A 12377-nucleotide genomic window follows, 5' to 3' on the forward strand; every position below is an offset into this window, starting at 1 on the left:
GATTTGATAAGTTATTTACTTCTTCCTAATCCTTTCCGAACATTATTATGTTACTGCCTTGTGGCTACGCTATTCTGTTTGTTTATGACGATGTTTTGATTATTGCATTTTTAATTTTTTTTGTTTTTTTATATCTTTACTGTTCGGAATAAAGCAATCAATCAATCAATCAATCAAAAAAAAAAAAATTCCTCCATTCAGTATTAATAATCCTCCATTAAGTGGTTAAATGACCACGTAACTGAGAACAGTATTTAGTATTCATTATTAAAGAAACATCAAATGCAGTGTGGGTCGCAGGTTAATAACTGACATATTCACTCTGGAGTTCTAGACAAGTCTGTAACAGCGTGGATTTTCCCATGACGTCACATATCTTCGTAAATGACACGCTATGGGTAAATCCCAAATAGCTCTCTGTTTATATCTACTGCGCATGACACAGCGCGTACAAACCATTATTTTGTACCCTAGGTAGTGTACTTATAAAGGGCGTTGATTGGCATTTGAGATGTAGCCAATGGTGTATGCTTACAGCTCCGGGAAACGCCCACCATCCGGAATGTATTTGGAGTTGTTATTGAGCAGGTGTCGGAAGTTTCTGGTACTCTGATATCGGTGCTTGTTTTGATCGTGTAAATTTCAGTGAAACTTTAACAACATACTCTATTTTCGTGACTTAAAACCGTATAAGGTGGAATTTCACGGCTGTCTGGAAAGACCCTTAGCGTATTTAGCGTAAAGGCTTAAGCTAGCAACAATGAATCAATAGCTAATAACAACAGTTGTAGCACTAGCTGGTCAGTTAGTGACAGACCCTTAGTCTTCATTATGGATTGTAGCGCGCTGGAGGTGGACGCTGTGAAATTTGCAAAATCAGCAGTGTTACACGATCAGAAAGGGAAATACAATGAAGCTATTTTCTTTTACAAGGTAAGCTACATACTTTCGTTTTAATGACAAGTGGGTCAACAAGCAAGCTACGTCACTTGAATTATTGTTGTGTTGTGAACTAAAACAGCTTGTGACGTCTGAGGTTACATTAAAAAAGAAGTAACAGGAATACAATACACACAATGTTGATAAAACAGAAAAAGTGTTTCAGCAAGGTGATGGGCCACCACAAAACACCAGAATAGCTTCAGTGCATATTGGCATTAATATCTAAAATATAAAAAAAAAAATTAGTACTAGTCTCTAATTTTAAGTTTATTGCCGTGCAACATCTTTAGCTGTAATGAAATTCTTTGACTTGGAGCCAACTCAAATTTACATAGTAAGTAAAATCGTAATAGCTAGGATATAAAATAATACATAGTAAAATAAAACTCTGGAACTATACTTGAGGAATGAACATATTTTCCCCCCAAAAGATATTTCCTCAACTGGTGTTTTGATGGTGGTTGGAGAGTGTTGTCTCACTCATTAGAGAGGAAAAACAAAAACCTGTCCTAGGTGATTTAATCTAGTGATTGTGAAGGCCATAGCAACATTTTAATACTCATATCATTCAGTGAACCCTTGTGCCCTATGGCTGAAGTGGGATTGTTGCACCGTTTTTCTGTATATATCCGATTTATGAATCCGGTTAATGAAACTCTCAATTTGCACTTCTGGTATTGAATTTGCAAATTTGATTTGGAAATGGTGGCACGGTGGTGTAGTGGTTAGCACTGTCCTCTCACAGCAAGAAGGTCCCGGGTTCGAGCCCAGCAGCCGACAAGGGCCTTTCTGTGTGGAGTTTGCATGTTCTCCCCGTGTCCGCGTGGGTTTCCTCCGGGTGCTCCGGTTTCCCCCACAGTCCAAAGGCATGCAGATTAGGCTAATTGGTGGCTCCAAATTGACCGTAGGTGTGAATGGTTGTGTCTATGTGTCAGCCTTGTGATGACCTGGCGATTTGTCCAGGGTGTACCCCGCCTTTCGCCCGTAGTCAGCTGGGGTAGGCTCCAGCTTGCCTGCGACCCTGTTGAACAGCAGGGCTCGACATTAGCACTTGCCCAATGGCCCGGCGGTGTTTTTTACGTCGTTCGGGCCACTAAATTTGGCCAGACAGTGGCCCGGGCGGGCCAGTACGTTTTTGATACAAATTAACAAATTTTATTCCTCATATTTTACCCAGAATTGTGAAGAAATTGTTCGTAAAATGCACCTTTTCGATACGAGGTCCACCGTCTTTGTTTTCATCACGCTCTGCTCCGCTCCGCAGCAGGAGTGTGTCGTCTTCGTGCATCTTCTTCGGAGATGTTCGGCGCTGTTCGGAAGCGTAATTTTGGCGGGAAAATAGCATCTTGTAGACGAAGACGGTTGCGGCAAGGAGACCATCAGAACGGTGAAATTCAAATAGAAATATGTTCAAACTCCACGCTCCCCAACCTGGCCAAAGGCCAGGTAAACAGTTTAAATACGATTGTGCATAAATTAACTATCGGGTGTTAACGAATGGCTTCATTTTGAACTCGGCAGCCAATCAGAGCGCGCGGCGTCACGCTCGGTTTACAACTCGCCAAATTGTAAAACAGCATTTCACCACACGTGCTTTAGCTTCAGATGGTGTAAAATTGTTCAGACTTTGTATATTAATATCAAAATTTCAGGATGCACTGCCAAGAAATATGGCTACACGTGCATCAACTTTTAGTGATTAAAGAATGAAGTATAAATGTTGGTTGCTATGACTGAAATAGAACAGATAAAATAATGTGGTAAATTAGATCTGATCCCATATATTATTCAAATATCCAAAGATGATGAAATCTATCAAAATAGCCAAACTAGAGCTACATTAGTTCATTACAACCAAAATAACAACTACAGGGTTTTTTCTAGAAAAATTTAGTATGAGGGCGCTCACCATGGCGGGGGGGAGATGGTGCCGGTTGTCCCCCCCCCGCCGTGCAAAGCCTTTGAAAAATGCTACAGTGGGACATTCTGAGGCTATCTGAGAGGGAAATTGTAACAAATTGTCTGTCAACATAGAAAAAGAAAGAAGTAATCATCATCTGCCCCAGACAGTCTTTGGCTTTCTTCCGCTTCGTGCCGCGGGATGACATCTTTAAATGCCCAAGTATCAACAAAAACAACTCGCGAACTACTTCTGTCAAAAGCTCCCACGCCGGTGGGTGAAAGGTCATTCAGTCTCGAGAAATCTCGCTCTACAAGTCAGCTGACCTTGTATGTAACCCATGTCAAATCTCGCGAGAGCAGCCGCGACAAGTAAACAACTAAACAACATGACGCCTCAGTCTGGAAAACGCCAATTCGGATTGTTTTTGCACTGTCTGGCGGTGTATCTACTATGATTGGAATATTTTTGGAGCAATTATAACGTATTTGATGATCAGACACATTGTCACGTGGTGTTGCTGGGATGTTTTCACGGAGTCGGTAAGGGGGCGCACGCCGAGAGTAAGAGGGCGCAGCGCCCCTGTTCCCCCGTTTAGACGAAAGCCTGAACTATTCTGACCCTCTCTGGTACAACCAGACCATGCTAAACCCAGTATACCCCCAGTTGCTAGGGTATCTGCTGTTGCCATGGCAACGGTTTATGCAAATGAGCTGAATTTGCAAAATTTACTACTAGTTCCCCCAAGGGCATATCCTGAAAATTTGGTGTTTATATCTTGTCTTATTAAAAAAATACAACATTTCACCCCTTTTTGGCTCACCTGAGCATACCTGTTAATTAGCTAATTAACAGGTAATTAGGGTTATAAATCATCCCCGAGCAGGTAAGACTTTGCAAAAATCTCACTAGATTATTCCCCAAAGTCCACCCTTTCAGGAAATGTATGGTTTGTCAATGATTCTCATGATATTTTATTAATTAAGAAATAAAACTTCTTCATGGGCAATAAAAATGCCCATTTAAATCCAGCATGATAAGGGTTAGTATGCCACCCTCACCTTTCATCCAGACTTGGGACTGGCCTGTGTGTGTCTTGTGGCTATTATATAAAGATGTATTTAAAAAGTTCATTGTACCTCTATTTCTATAAGAATATCTGCAGTGGTGAGAATTCAATATCTACAATGTTGAGAATATATGAGCCAAAGTTGAAACCATGACAAAAAAGGAAAATATGTCTACATCACACAGGGTGGGTTACAGGCAAAGCTTATTCTATAAACAAGTTAGTTGCATGGTGAGGCAAAACTTAGCTTATTCTAAAACTTATACAAACAATTGTTAATGTAAAACAGTAATCAACAGCATGTGTTAAACGAACAGAAAACAAGAACAAAGGAAATTTTTAAATGTAACTAAGAAATTGATGGAACAAGAAATGCAAACAATAAAATATCAATGTGAACAAACAATAAAGATATAATAATGTTAACAAAATATAAATAATCTTATTTTCATTAATTTCACCTTAAAATGCAGCAGAATGCCCGAATATGAATTGAAAAATCAAAATTTTCCAGGGGAGGGCCCCTGGGCCACCACATTTTCCATTTGGGCCAGTAACTTTTCAATTCCACTGGCCCAATGGGCCACCAGTGGTAAATGCTTAATGTCTAGGCCTGAACAGGAATAAGTGGCTACAGATAATGGATGGATGGATGGATGGATGGATTTGGAAGTGGCGGTACAGTGGTGTAGTGGTTAGCACTGTCCTCTCACAGCAAGAAGGTTCTGGGTTTGAGCCCAGTGACCAATAGGGCCCTTTCTGTGTGGAGTTTGTGTGTCCTCCCCGTGTCTGTGTGGGTTTCCTCCAGGTGCTCCAGTTTTCTCCCACAGTCTAAAGACATGCAGGTTAAGCTAATTGGTGGCTCTAAATTGACCGTAGGTGTGAATGTGAGTATGAATGGTTGTTTCTCTATGTGTCAGCCCTGCGATGATCTGGCGACTTGTCCAGGGTGTACCCCACCTCTTGCCCATAGTCAGCTGGGATAGGCTCCAGCTTGCCCATGATCCTGCACAGGACAAGCGGTTATGGATGGATGGATGATTTGGAAATGTTTGGTGTGCATGCTGCATTTGATCTAAAAAAAAATGCTCGAAATACAATAATGATCCATAATTATGCTAAAATACATAAATACATTGTGATATTTTGAAAGACTTCCATTGTGATCCCGTGAGTGATAATTAACCCTAACCCTAGATCTCATTATCTGTAGTTTTGGTGTATACATGAAAACAGTGCTATAGGATCGTCCTAGAAGAGGCCATTCTGATCAGGTTGGAAATGTTTCATCATAGGGTAAAGATGATCAGTCAGAATAACTTTGTATTGATTTGCAGTGACTCTTCCCTCCAAGGGGACAAGTGGACCCAAAGCTTGCCAACAAAATGCAGAACAAAGGAACCGTTCCCCCCCCCCCCCCCACCTGTCTTTATCGTAGAGCTCTATACTTAAGAGAATATAGTAATGCATCAACCTGATTTTTGATGGCTTTTGGACCATACAATGTCTGTCTGTATGTGTACCACCACAGAGTACCCCATCGTAAGTGCAAGGCAATGTATCTCATAAACACTTGACCACCGGACAATGAAAGTTGTGTCTTTACACTCTCAAAAGAGATGTGTTAAAAACAACACATATTTAACACATCAGCGTGTTTATATAAGGACAACACAGTTTGTGTTAATAAATGTGTTGAAGTCTATAACACAGTAACTGTGTTGAACTATTTAACACGCTAGTGTGTTAAAACAACACAGTTTGTGTTTTATTTATAAAACACAAACTGTGTTGTTTTAACACACTAGCGTGTTAAATAGTTCAACACAGTTACTGTGTTATAGACTTCAACACATTTATTAACACAAACTGTGTTGTCCTTATATAATGTGTTGAACTCTATAACACAGTAACTGTGTTGAACTATTTAACACGCTAGTGTGTTAAAACAACACAGTTTGTGTTATAAATAAAACACAAACTGTGTTGTTTTAACACACTAGTGTTAAATAGTTCAACACAGTTACTGTGTTATAGAGTTCAACACATTTATTAACACAAACTGTGTTGTCCTTATATAAACACGCTGATGTGTTAAATATGTGTTGTTTTTAACACATCTCTTTTGAGAGTGTATTTACGCAAGATAGATGGGTTTTTATCCAGTGCTTATTTTTAATTTGCTTTTTTAAAAGTAGCATGGTATTATTTGCTAACACATTTTATGGAAAGTATTCATGACAGTTTCATATAAGACTAGTTAAAACAGTTTTACTAGCTTGTGGGACAATTGACAGTTTCTGTCATGTAAGAGTGGTGGATGGATGTAAGTGCAGGAAGAGTTTTACTGAAAGCATGCTAGCAAACGGATCCAAAACGGAGACAAAAGCAGAGTCAAAAAGGAGGCAGTGGTTGAGTGAGGCACTGACAGGATATTAGAGGTAATACAACACCTAAAGTCCAAAACACAAACGGGGTCAAAAGCTACACAAAATGCAAGGCTTGGTAATGTCATTCGCAGGGTACAGAGTGTATACTTTGCAAAGTGTGTGTGTGTTACTAAGAGTCCTTATATATATGCGCTGTGATTGTGCGATAATCAGGAACAGGTGCATGGTAATTAGTCCTCGTGGCGCTGCACACTCCAAGCTCCAAAGTGTATGGCTGTGAGAGATATAACCAGATAGCTGTTTGACATGTCAAGTTTGATATTTGATTGTAAATATATAGTAATGATGTAAAGTGAAAGCGCTGGTTCACTGCTGTCCACCAGGCACCCAGCAGAGTCACACCATAATAAAATCTCGTGGTGTTTCTGGCGCATGACACGCAGTGTCAAAGAAAGGAATAAATATGTATTCGTAACTGTGATGCATATCTCATTGGTATCACTGTCACAAGACAATGCAGCAATTTATTTACGTGAAATACATGACTCTGCACAAGTCGATGGTTCATCTGCTGTAATAATATTATTCTGTTCAGGTCAATTTTGTGTCTTTGCAAATATTTTGCTCATACACTCATTAGGAGCTCTGCTTTTAGGCAGTGCCTTCAATCAATCAATCAATCAATCAATCAATGAGTGTATGTATGATTTCCTGGACTAGCAGGAATGGCTGAAGTGCAAGGCACCTAACCCCCAACTGCTCCCCAGGCTGCTCTGGGTATTTTGTTTGCTGCTCTGGATAAGAATGTCTACTAAATTCCATTAATGTAATATAATGTGTATTACATTACTCGGGTGTTGTCAAAAGTTATTGCTGTTGGTCACAAGTATCAGACTCTAGCCACGATGAGTGACATGTCTATACAGAGTTTAATTTTCTCAGTTCAAACCCACATGTTTTATTCCACAAAGCTCTTGGTAATGAGCTTGGTGAGTTGAAACAGATGTGTTAAAGTAGAAGGCTAAACACTTCAGTCCTGTTGTAATCATGAAAACATTTATTTTAAACTCTGGGGAAGAAAAAAAAAACTACTGTACGTGGTATGATTAAATGATTTGATATTTCACTTGTAATAATGACTGACTCCCTGTTTCCTTTCCTCCCCTTAGGAGGCAGCCCAAGCTCTTATTTACGCTGACATGGCAGGGTCCAAATTGGAGAACATTCAGGGAAAGGTGAATGAGTACCTGGACCGAGTACAGACTCTACTCAGTGCGGGTGAGTTTTTGGAAATATCAGGATTTAATAAGACTGTGAAAGACCTGGCTGTATCTGCCAGTGCTGTTTTCCACTTTCCTGAGAGGGAAAACCTCATCCTTTCTGTAAACCTTACTTCATTAAGACTTACTCGAGCTAGTTTGAGTATGGGTGTAACTAGCTAAGAGTGCACATCATCATGGAACTATGTCATCATGGTCATAATAAAGTATAGGAGTGTGCTCATTAGGGCAGGACAATATAACCAAAAATGGTATGATACAGTAGAAAGTTTCCTCTCAGTCGATATCTATAGTTATCACATTAAATGCAAAATCATTATTTCTTTTAAAGTTGAAAGACTGATTTTGCTCCTGAGTGAAAGTTGAAGAAACCAGACAGTTAATTGTGGTTTTAAACTATTCTTTATGGTCAGGACATGACAAACACTTGACAAAGAGCAGAACATTTCACCAAGCTGAGGTAGAACATTCAAAACAATTATAATAATAATTATCCCCCCCCCCCCCCCCCCCCCCCCCAAAAAAAAAAATGCATGAGTAAAATTCAGCCAAATCCTTTTTCAGTCCCTTTTCCACAACAAAATAAATATCTTCATAGAAAAATTAAGTGCTGAAGTGTGATACAGAACACATGCAAGATGGGTCAGACTGGAAAGTTTAAAGGTGTTTTAAAGGATAATATCAATAAAATAAATTAAAACAATAAATTGACAAAGGAATCCACTCACATACTCTGACATTGTAAACTATCTTGTTTTCTGACAGAGTGCGTATGTTGCGTGAATTTAAAAGTTAGAAATCCGTAGGAGCTTATGAACAGTTTTGCAGCGGCTTGGTGTAAGATCTGCTATTTCATAAGCTGGTGTTGTGCCGTGAGAAATACCCCCATCGCAGGAACATGTGTTTGAAGATGGTCACCTTAAAACCACAACTAAACATAAAGATAATAACCACAAAGCATTTTAATAATTTATACATCGAGTAAACTTCAAAAGGGATGAAATGACTCATGTATTTTGATATCTTTAAATACACAATTTACTATGAATAACAACTTGCACAAATCAGTAGTGTTCTCATTCCATCACATAGTGTGTTGGAGTGTTGTTGTTGAGCATGATGTAAAGAGGATATTTAAACATTCAAAAGCAAGCTTTTGAATGGGCTTTGTTTGAGCTCTAGGAACCAAATGGAACCAATGTGATTTGCCTTGACTGAAATTCTCTTGACAGCTGTGAGAACACAGCCATACTTGCAAATCAAGGTGCCACTGATCTTTATGGGCCAATTATTAAACCAAACAAAATACAAAACTTTCAAAGATAATCAGCTCTGTGATTTATTTTATTGAGTCGTAGGCAGTAGGTTTGAACAGTCGCATTACTGTACTAACAAAAAAAGACAGTATGGCCCCTGTGTTGCATGCTGTAGTGGTCTTATGTACTACTGATGCAATAGTTCAGATCATGTTTTTTTTTTCCATTTAGGAAAGGTGAAAAAGCATCTACCATTGGTCAGTTTTCTCCCTGAACGATATTGTGACCTACTATGGCAGTTCTTGATGCAGCAGCAATGCCCTATAGCGATGTTTTTCAGAATTACAACAGAAAATCAAAACACAGCTTCCAACTCCCCAAAATAAAAGGCAGCAGGATCCTCTCAACATGGCACACAAACAAAATGTTGGTTAAATTAGCTTATGTTTTAAAGTCATTCAAATTCTGTAAAGCTGCTTTGTGACAATGTCTATTGTTAAAAGCGCTATAGAAATGACTTGACTTGACTTACCCCAAATTCAACACGGCTTGACCTCAACTTCACATTCCTTATCTAAGCACAGAATTGCTTACATTCAACATATATAAAATTTATCAAAAATAATATAGAGGAAAGTTATATTGTGATAATTATATAATTATTGTTTTATTGCCCAGTCTTGGTCATCTTCTACCTATTTCATTTGGTAATGATAAAACAGACATTACACAAAATAATTAAAAAAAAATTGCTGTCCAAACTATAGCAGAGGCTGTTTGTTCTAATAAAATCACTCCAGTTATAGTTACTTTTTTAATAATAGCATTTTTATGTGTTAAAATGATTTACACCCCTAAATGCTTTTAAATAAATACAAACAAATTGTTGTTCTTGAAAAATTTTGTTTATTTTATTTGCTTTCAGTCTTCTGTTATTTTTAATCGTGTCCTGATTTCCTGGGGTATAAATATGAGGTTGGACACATGTAAAATGCCTTTATGATACATTTCCTTTATCCATATAAGAACTTTCAACACAAAAGAAACAGATGGTTGTGGACCTGTACAAGTCAGGTAATGGATTGAAGAAAAAAAAAATCAGTTAAGCAGTTAATAATATCATTAAGCACAATTGGGTCCATAACTATAGTTTTACTTGTCTGAAACAGCTGGATTTTCAAGGGGTGCCAATATTTCTGCATGGAAAGGAACATATATATATTTTTTTTGGTTAGATAATACAATAGGTCAGATTTGTTTTCTGAATCATGTAATCAGTAAGAACTGCACACACCCTTCTTGTGTGTAATGTACACTGGATGTTTGTTATTAATTTGTTATTAATTACTGCATCTGTTGTACATGGGTGGAGTGCATTGTCCTCAGAACATTGTGATTATTTAGCATTATTATTTTACTGGTAGAAAATTTAAGTCTACCCAAACATTGCATTTTTTAAATCTTGGTGTTCAGTATGGATTATTAAAATGTTTTGTTCATGTCTCCCTCACCAGTTCAAGCTCAGACCAGTGACCCGTTAAAGACCAAGCATCAGCTGGACCTGGAACGTTCATACTTTCTGGTAACCCAGGCTTTTGAGGAGGATGAGAAGGGTAACAGTGATGAAGCCATTGAGCTTTACACACAGGCTGTGGAACTGTGCATCCAAGCAGTTGAGTTCTATTCTGCAGACACCCTATATAGTTATATTTAGATTTCACATTTAAAGCATTTGGTGAAAAGCCTTACTCAGTGTGACTTACAGAAGTGATCTGTAATGTCCAGGAAAAAAAAAAACATCTCGTAATAACACAAATGTTAGGGTATCAGTTTACAGTAAAGCTTAAAAGATGAATGTAAAGTGCAGATTTAGCTTTCACGCAAGTGTTTATTGAAGGTGGATCTTCACTGTTTGCGACTCCGGTTAGAGGGAGTTCATTTTGCTACCTTGATGTGAGGAAATAGTTTTGATACATGTCTTCCTTGTGGTACAGAGCAGTGTCTGATAACTGCCTTTCGGTAGGATAATGGGCTTTCAGTGTTTTAAATCGGATACATGCAGTTGCAGGAAGCTAGTGGAAGGAAAACAGCAAAAGCGCAATTGTAATGCGAGTTTGTTTGAAAGAGAGGTATATTCTGAATCACTTTCAGGGGTTTGATCATGCTCAAGGGAAAATCTGCTCGAGAGACTTGCCATAGGACAATCCTTGCATTAAAATATCCTTTTTTTGAGTATGTACGCATTAACAAAAGCTTTTTAATGATTATTTTCAAATAAAACTGACTCTATCATTTTATCCTCTTATTTATTGAGAACAAAAGCTGCTCATGTTTTACATTGTGATTAGTATTAGAAAGTGTTGAGATACTATCCTGTGTGCTGATTACTGTGGATGTACAACATTGCATTTATGGAATTGGGTTGATCTCACCACCTCTGCATGTCTCCTGCATATAAACCCATGAAAAAAATGTAAACACCACAGCCACATGTGCATTTACAGTTATTTCAGGGAGTAAATAGGATACTGCTTGAAAATGGTACAGTCCTCGCTTGACTCAAATTGTTGTACATCATTTGGCGAGGTTCAGAGATGCCATGTGGTCTTTTCTTGCTTGATGTGTAAAGAAATGATAGAGAGGCTACGTGTAGGACACCAATGGCTAAAAGGGAGAAAAAAAAGAAAAGATGGTGCAAAGACAATATAAATTAAGAAAAGAACCCCACAATGATGCAACAGAATGCTTAAAAATAACAGATATGACACTCCTGACATTGAGAACCTAGATAGCTTTAATTTATAACCTGTTAACTGTCATTAGTGTCCCATTTGTTAAGAACATAAAATGTTAATGTCAATGTGGGTGGCACGGTGGTGTAGTGGTTAGCGCTGTCGCCTCACAGCAAGAAGGTCTGGGTTTGAGCCCCGTGGCCGGCGAGGGCCTTTCTGTGCGGAGTTTGCATGTTCTCCCCGTGTCCGCGTGGGTTTCCTCCGGGTGCTCTGGTTTCCCCCACAGTCCAAAGACATACTGGTGACTCTAAATTGAGCGTAGGTGTGAATGTGAGTGTGAATGGTTGTCTGTGTTGGCCCTGTGATGACCTGGTGACTTGTCCAGGGTGTACCCCGCCTTTCGCCTGTAGTCAGCTGGGATAGGCTCCAGCTTGCCTGCGACCCTGTAGAATAGGATAAAGCAGCTAGACATAATGAGATGAGAGAGGTTATTGCACTAACAAATAAAGTAGAAAAAGACAAACAGAAAGCTCCAAAAGAAAAGATGACACAATATTGGAGCTCAGTAATTAGTGATTACCTTTGTTTGCTAAATTTTAACTTACTGAGTTTATATGTGCCTTCAGTGCGTTGGGTTTTGTTTTGGTTTATTTATTTAAATGCCAGAGTAGTTTATGTTGATATTTAAGTGTCCCGCTTTGGTTTGTGGGTTTGGAGACATGACAACAGTACTGAGTACTGCTCATAGTTTAGCTACTTGTGCAAAAAGCACTCCTAACACTCTTCCTCCAATTAGACTAGGCTCCTT

General features: G+C 38.7%; 1 protein-coding gene across 1 annotated transcript in view; it reads left to right on the top strand.

Moving 5' to 3' along the window:
• The first annotated feature begins 547 nt into the window (after positions 1–547).
• capn7 (calpain 7) overlaps positions 548–12377 on the top strand; it is a 29126-nt gene continuing 17296 nt past the window's right edge. The window contains exons 1-3 of the mRNA XM_060922354.1: positions 548–933; positions 7471–7579; positions 10352–10509. Of these exons, the coding sequence (XP_060778337.1) occupies positions 832–933; positions 7471–7579; positions 10352–10509 (369 nt within the window). The 5' untranslated portion in view covers positions 548–831. The remainder of the gene's footprint in view (positions 934–7470; positions 7580–10351; positions 10510–12377) is intronic.

The sequence above is a fragment of the Neoarius graeffei genome, chromosome 5 (assembly GCF_027579695.1).
Source record: "Neoarius graeffei isolate fNeoGra1 chromosome 5, fNeoGra1.pri, whole genome shotgun sequence".
In the NCBI taxonomy this organism is placed as follows: Eukaryota; Metazoa; Chordata; class Actinopteri; order Siluriformes; family Ariidae; genus Neoarius; species Neoarius graeffei.